Here is a 7,903-nt window from a genome sequence, read left to right as displayed (position 1 = left end):
AATATTTATGCTTGTTTACACTAAAAAGACTATTCCTTGTTCCAAACGAAATTGCAAATCTTGTCCCTTCCTCCACTCTGACTCCTGCCTCCAAGGCCCTCGTGGCTCATTCACAGGCAAGAGAACGTTTGACTGTCAAAGTCACAACGTTGTCTATGCGATCGTCTGCCTCTCTTGTCGCCAGATTTATATCGGAGAAACCGCGCGCACCCTCGAGGTGCGTTTCTCCGAGCATCTGGCCAACATCCGTCATTCCCGTAATAGGCCAGTATCCCTTCATTTCATTGCCGTTAATCACTCACTTGATCATGTCAGAGTCATGGCTCTGTGGCAAGTACGTGGCGACTCCTTCGAGCGCAAACTCAGGGAGTCCCACATCATATCATCCCTCGGCACTACCTGCCCCGATGGAATTAACATCCGCCGTTAATTCATTCATCTAAACTTTCCCCCCGCTGTTCCACCTTGTGTGTGTGTGTGTGTGTGCACGCGTGTGTGTGTCCGCACGGGTACGTGAGTTTTCTCTTTCGTTCCCATTCATCCCCCCCCCCCCCCCCCCATTTTGTTTGGTCTACAGACCTCAAAACTGCCGCTTTTCAACTCTTTTTTTCTTGCCTGTGTTATTGTTGGCTTCCCCTCGAGTAGCTTCCCTTGCTTCTCTGTCTTTGTCATTTGTTGGTTTGTGCAGTGCAGTTGTTTTGTCAGTTATTCTTCTCTTCATTTGTTCTATCGTCTTTCTTCTTCTTTTTATATTTAGTCAAGTTTTGACTAAATATTTTAACGTAGAGGGGGGAATCGAGACGAGGGTCGTGGTGTATGTGTGTGTGTGTGTGTGTCTGTCTGTGTGTGTGTGTAGAGCGATTCAGACTAAACTACTGGACCGATCTTTATGAAATTTGACATGAGAGTTCCTGGGTATGAAATCCCCATACGTTTTTTTCATTTTTTTGATAAATGTCTTTGATAAATGTCTTTGATGACGTCATATCCGGCTTTTCGTGAAAGTTGAGGCGGCACTGTCACGCCCTCATTTTTCAACCAAATTGGTTGAAATTTGGGTCAAGTAATCTTCGACGAAGCCCGGGGTTCGGTATTGCATTTCAGCTTGGTGGCTTAAAAATTAATTAATGACTTTGGTCATTAAAAATCTGAAAATTGTAAAAAAAAATAAAAATTTATAAAACGATCCAAATTTACGTTTATCTTATTCTCCATCATTTGCTGATTCCAAAAACATATAAATATGTTATATTCGGATTAAAAACAAGCTCTGAAAATTAAATATATAAAAATTATTATCAAAATTAAATTGTCGAAATCAATTTAAAAACACTTTCATCTTATTCCTTGTCGGTTCCTGATTCCAAAAACATATATATAGATATGATATGTTTGGATTAAAAACACGCTCAGAAAGTTAAAACAAAGAGAGGTACAGAAAAGCGTGCTATCCTTCTTAGCGCAACTACTACCCCGCTCTTCTTGTCAATTTCACTGCCTTTGCCATGAGCGGTGGACTGACGATGCTACGAGTATACGGTCTTGCTGAAAAATGGCATTGCGTTCACTTTCATTCAGTGAGTTCGACAGCTACTTGACTAAATATTGTATTTTCGCCTTACGCGACTTGTTTGTGTGTATTTTTGGCTCACGTAAGTGTAGCCTATGCGATGGTAAACTTTGTCTGTCTGTGCGTGCGTGCGTATGTATGTGTGTATGTCTGTGGTAGAAACTTTAACATTTTTGGCTAAACACCGAAATACTCATTTCACGTGGTTAATTTTCAAGCACCATCTTCAAATTATTGAAGCAATGATCAACATTGTGTCGGCATGTGTGTAGTTAAAGCGTGTATCCAAAGAAAACGGATGGTGGGGGGTTTTGAAGGGGTACAAACAGTTGACTGGTTTGTGCCGTGTTTGGCATGTAGACGGCAGGTCAGGTGTCAAGATCAGGTCAGGGGTCGCGCGAAGGATTGTGGTCCAGTTCTCACCTCGCCGATTCGCCGGGGAAGACGATTTCATGTTGTTCGGTTTCTAAGCTCCAGAAAAGTAAATAAAGAAGATACCAAAGGGAGATTTCCTACAATTTGATCTGCACAGCGTGTTTCCAATGTCCACGCGAGGAAGAGCTGTCGAAAGCGCGGCAGTCAGTGTCGATCTTGCAGCCGTATCCCGGTAAGTTCAGAGACAGATCTAGTGTCTCCCACTCTGATAACGTGTCACCTACTGTTAATCCGTTTTGTTTTAATTTCTTTTTATTTCAGCAGACACGGATGTCAAACACAGTGCTAGGCAGTCACCTCTAGTGAAATGAGTTGATCTAAAGTGCCTGTAATGTTTGGATGTCTTTGCTCGTGGTTCGATTTATGTGAATTTCAAGACTTGCAGTAGAGTCTCAAGTTAAGTTTACTCTGCCCGAAAAAAACTGTCCACCATTTACTTGAACATGCAGATATAAGGAAACGGAATGAATCTGTTCTCAAAGTCAAAATGATCACGATTTTTTCCTCAGATTCAAAACATGCACTGTCATGGTTTTGTCTGTAACTTCCTTGAACGTGAAAGACAGTTTTTGAATGCTAGATCTGTATCGCATTCCAGACTCGATCCTCTCTTTGATTGTAGATCTACTGTTTGCTGTTTACGCACTATCATATGATTCGCTATGTAACGTTTGGGAAGCTTACCTTGCAACAGCTTTCTTGTCTTTGTTGGCATTTCTGGCTGTGTTGACCGTCAGAATTATTTTAAGAACCAGGCTGCTGCAGTCGACATGTTTCGCATATTGTAGGGTTACCATGCTGCATAGGTAAAGTGGCTTGTATAACCTGACTATTCTGTTTCAAAACACTGTTTATATTTGTGTAGGTTGTAGTCATCATAACTAATCGCATTTTGCCATTTGTTTCAGAAAGGAGGTTAACCTACAACAAGATCGACGCTATGTCAGATATATGCCTCAGCCACATGAAGACTTCCGAATTTAGATCTACTCGGCATGGTGACAAGTCTTGATGAAAAGTATAGGACTGAGGACAGCAGTGGAAAAAGTGCCCACATGGCAGGTACCTAACCTATTACCCTAGTCATTTTATCTGTTTGCCTTCTTTTGAAAATTATACATGGAGTTGATATGATGCGTTAGTTTTAACTGTGTGTGTGTGCGTGTGTGTGTGTGCGTGTGTGTGTGTGTGTGTGTTTGTGTGTGTGTGTTACGGAGTGAGTGAGTTTGTGTTATGTTACTGTTTGTTGATTTCTTACGGGAGCCTTGAAGGCTTCGCCTCTTGTTGTGTTTTTGTGCCTGAAGAAGACCCTTAGGTCGAAACATCGCTGTTATTCGTTCCGTGTTCATCATTTTAACGTGAGTACATTGCTTTTTGGTCTCTTTATTGTTCCCTCTCACGTGCAGTCACCATTGTTTAATACTTATAAATATTTAGACAACCAGTACAGAAGATACCTAGATCAGGAACACAAGCACTATGGGATGTAGTGCGATGATATGTGTGTAACTGACATAAGCACTCAACAGGATTTTGTGATGAGCAGAATGTTTTCTATTACTGAAGAATTTTTTGTACATATATGGGTTGAAATGGCTTAAACGTCTATTTCTATGTTTTGAATAATCAAAGCAAGAGAAACCAACAGGAATCTTTAGAAATGCCGGTGAAATTATTTTATTATACATTATTGTGATCAGATTTCCAAAAGTTATCTTGAAGCTGAATGCAGATTGAAAATGTTAATGTGTGTGTCTGTGTGTGGATTTGATTGTGTGTGTTAAATGAACTATGTATTTATGCTCTTGATCTTGATTACAACCAAAAACTTTTTCTTTCTTTCTTTCTTTATTTGGTGTTTAACGTCGTTTTCAACACCGAAGGTTATATCGCGACGGAGGGAGAGGGGATAGAGCCACTTGTCAATTGTTTCTTGTTCACAAAAGCACTAATCAAAAATTTGCTCCAGGGGCTTGCTGCAACGTAGTACAATATATTACCTTACTGGGAGAATGCAAGTTTCCAGTACAAAGGACTTAACATTTCTTACATACTGCTTGACTAAAATCTTTACAAAAATTGACTATATTCTATACAAGAAACACTTAACAAGGGTAAAAGGAGAAACAGAATCCGTTAGTCGCCTCTTATGACATGCTGGGGAGCATCGGGTAAATTCTTCCCCCTAACCCGCGGGGGGTAACCAAAAGCTGAGCAATAAAGTTTGTAATATGTGTCCAGTTACCTGAAAATCTGTGGATGCGAGTGCTTAGATTAACTTAGTAAAAAAAACTTATTGCACCCATTAAAACATTCATTCCCGTATCATTTCATTCAAACTGTCTATGCCGTTAAAGGCACTTAATTAGATCAAAGATTTCTTTGACAAGGGTCACGCCACAGTCGTCCAAATAAGGGTGCCCCCAAGCATCGACCACAAAAATGTAAGGTACCAAATAAAAATGGACAAACATTCAGCATAGGCACAACTTAACTTATCTATCCAGAACAGGTTGTTTTGTTTTCCTATCTTGCATATTTATTGTGTTATGCCATTCCTGCTGATGCAGGTGTTGATCGCATGAGCAGTCAAAAATCGGGAGGGTTTTGAGGACTTCTGATGAGTACCATGACAAAATACGCTGTATTTCAGCAACGACCTGGTGGACGTCTTTTGCTTTGGATAGGATAAGGATAACATTTTATACAGTCCTGTGAGGTTACCCTCATGGAAATTCGGGCTGCTTTTTTCCTGGGGAAAGAGAGCTGCCGTACGGTACACGACGCGACCAATATTTTTTCTTTCTTTTTCCTGCGTGCATGTATTCATTTTTCCAAGCCCTGAGACTTTCGCGGTGAACTTGGGAACTTTATCGTGCGCATGCATGCATACGGAGGTGTTTGGCCACCGAGGAGAGTCTGCACAAAGTTGACTCTAGGAAATGTCGTACGCTGAAGAAGAAGAAGACTCTAGGAAATAAATCCCTCGCCGAACGTGAGGATTGAAGCCAGTGCCGCTCCCGACTGAGCTATTTCCCCGCCCCTTTTGCTGGTCCATACCAATAACCTGCTCTCATAAAGCTGTGACAAGTGTGATGTCTCTTATGGCATCTTTACTTTATTCAGTGCCAGTCTTTTAACAATAGATGAAAGTGCAGTAAGCACCGTGTGAGAAATCGGCCTGCTTTAACCTTTCATCTCCCACACAGAATCACGCCGTCTCCTATGCAGTTTCCATGAGAATGGTATGATGACAAGCCTCGCTCTTGTCTGCTCAACCCCTTTTTTTTTCCTCAGCAGGCAATTAAGTACAATGGTACCTGCGATAACGTATGGGGACACCAAAGATGTCCTTTTGTGACAGAGTGACAGGTACCTCTGTAGCATCAGTTGACGTTCACATTCATCCCAACACAGAAAAGTATTACAAAACATCACAAGATTCTTGAACAGCATTTTTAAAGGCACAGTACGCCTCCCGTAAACCATCACAGATACTGTCAGGCTTTTACACACAGTACAAACTCCCTTCCATTTGAACATTCACCGAACGGGAATATCCTAGGTGCCCTACGTAAAGAGCGAGCAATTTTCAAAGAATTAATTTTGCGGATTTTCTGATAACAAAATCGGACCATGGTGCGTTTTGGCGCTAGACCTAACTTTTAAAATCTAAATAATAAATTGACAGCTTGTTACACAAACATTCTTAAATCATAAAAGAATTCTTTTTTCATCAAGACAAGATCAGTACAATTCGAAGTTTTGAAAGTTTGAAAAAAGAAAAGCCCGGAAGCAGGGTCACGCAAGGTCGTGGTTCTCGTAGCAGACGACGGTTTATGCCTATCGCCAGTTCCTCTGAACAGTCAAAAGCCATTGCTAGAGTTCGTGTGAATCACAGCCGTTTGGTGCGTATAGATTCAGAGGTACACAATAACGTGCTATTGCAGATAAGCTTACAGCGAGTCACATTCAAATTACAAACTGACGACTACATTGTGAAACAAGAAGGGCAAAGCCCATACGACTCACATGCTTGACCTTGACATGACCTTGACCTTCAGGGTCAAGGTCAAATAACTAAACCTAGCAATGACATCATACACTAAGAACTGCTTTACACATTTTTCCTACCAAAATACATGTGACCTTGACCCAAGGTCAAGGTCATCCAAGGTCATGCAACACAAAGCTGTTAATTCAAGACATAGGAAGTACAATGGTGCTTATTGGCTCTTTCTACCATGAGATATGGTCACTTTTAGTGGTTCACTACCTTATTTTGGTCACCTTTCATAAGGGTCAAAGTGACCTTGACCTTGATCATATGTGACCAAATGTGTCTCATGATGAAAGCATAACATGTGCCCCACATAATTTTTAAGTTTGAAACAGTTATCTTCCATAGTTCAGGGTCAAGGTCACTTCAAAATATGTATACAATCCAACTTTGAAGAGCTCCTGTGACCTTGACCTTGAAGCAAGGTAAACCAAACTGGTATCAAAAGATGGGGCTTACTTTGCCCTATATATCATATATAGGTGAGGTATTCAATCTCAAAAACTTCAGAGAAAATGGGAAAAATAGCTGTTTTTTAGACAACATTTATGGCCCCTGTGACCTTGACCTTGAAGCAAGGTCAAGATGCTATGTATGTTTTTTGGGGCCTTGTCATCATACACCATCTTGCCAAATTTGGTACTGATAGACTGAATAGTGTCCAAGAAATATCCAACGTTAAAGTTTTCCGGACGGACGTCCGGACGGACGGACGGACGACTCGGGTGAGTACATAGACTCACTTTTGCTTCGCATGTGAGTCAAAAAGGAAACTGGATCACACGGGTTCACGATGGCTCAGGGGTAAGATAAACCATGCAAAAATAAATTCTTTGAAAATTGCTCGCTCTTTACGGAGGGCAACTAGGATTTTCTCAAGTGGTGAGTGTTTAGATGAAAGGGTGTTTGTACTGTGTGTAAAAGCCTGACAGTATCTGTGATGGTTTACGAGAGGCTTACTGTGCCTTTTAATCAACCTCCATTTTCACAACTTTTTGTTCTTCCTTTTCTCTACTTTTGTCTTTTTCTTTCACTTCCTTCTGTTTGTCCTTGATATTTTTGGATGGCGGCAACAGAATATCCGACATAAAAATAGCCTCCTCTTCCTCATCCTTCACACCAAAGATCTCATCCACAGACGGAGTCGTGCGGATCTCGGGGCCAAGCGACGTCCAGATGAAACACAGGTCTGGATCTTTCTGCACCAATGGGTAAGGGGTGTTGTGGGAGTGGAAGTAGTCTGAAGGTGCGTGACACACAAACTCTATGAACTCCATTTTCCGTGGAATGTCTTCTTCCGGACCTGAAACAGAAAAATGGGGCTGTCAGCGTCACTTAAAAGTTGTAGCCTTCAAGGTTTTTTTAAAAACATTTAGAAGCATCCAAACGTGAAACCTGGGTACAGGTATTCGACACAAAACAATGACAACAAAAAACTAATGTGATCTTCGTTATTCTAGCTTTTTGTGTGCAATTCAGACATTACACAATTATCACAATTTTAGCCTTTTCAAATTTTCAATCATGAGCACAATTTGCTGTTGGCATCAAAGCACACCAACACACCACCCGTCACAAGTAGCCAAAATTGGCTCCTGTCATGTATCCCACAACTATCACCTGGTTGGAATCCAGATCCAGATCCAGATTCGATACAAGCAATAGACGATTTTCGGAAATAATTCTGACATGATTCGCAACTAGCGTTTTGGAAGAGTTGCGCCCTTTACCTCGCTCGGCCAACAAGGAAACATGTGATCTAACATTTAAAAACAATGATTTTAGCGAATAACTGACTCCATTGTGTATGTTATGCAGTGTCCAATCGATATGATCCT

The 7,903-nt window shown here is 41.1% G+C and overlaps 1 protein-coding gene across 2 annotated transcripts in view; it reads right to left on the bottom strand.

Annotated features, from left to right (window-relative positions):
* Window positions 1-3,586: 3,586 nt before the first annotated feature.
* The window catches only part of LOC138947701 (GATA zinc finger domain-containing protein 1-like), an 8,583-nt gene continuing 4,266 nt past the window's right edge, over window positions 3,587-7,903 (bottom strand). Inside the window, exons 4-5 of one of the 2 annotated variants that reach the window (XR_011449763.1) lie at window positions 6,127-7,368; window positions 3,587-6,046 (exon numbers count right to left, since the gene is read on the bottom strand). Coding sequence is in view for 1 of the 2 variants with exons in the window: in XM_070319232.1 (XP_070175333.1) it covers window positions 7,034-7,368 (335 nt within the window). In the remaining variant the exon portion in view is untranslated. Of the gene's footprint in view, window positions 7,369-7,903 lie in introns of both variants that reach the window. The other variant, XM_070319232.1, reaches the window with a different exon arrangement.

This window comes from Littorina saxatilis, linkage group LG14 (assembly GCF_037325665.1).
Source record: "Littorina saxatilis isolate snail1 linkage group LG14, US_GU_Lsax_2.0, whole genome shotgun sequence".
In the NCBI taxonomy this organism is placed as follows: Eukaryota; Metazoa; Mollusca; class Gastropoda; order Littorinimorpha; family Littorinidae; genus Littorina; species Littorina saxatilis.
The sequence above is the reverse complement of the archived record's forward strand: the minus strand, read 5'-3'. Positions and strand labels throughout refer to the sequence as shown.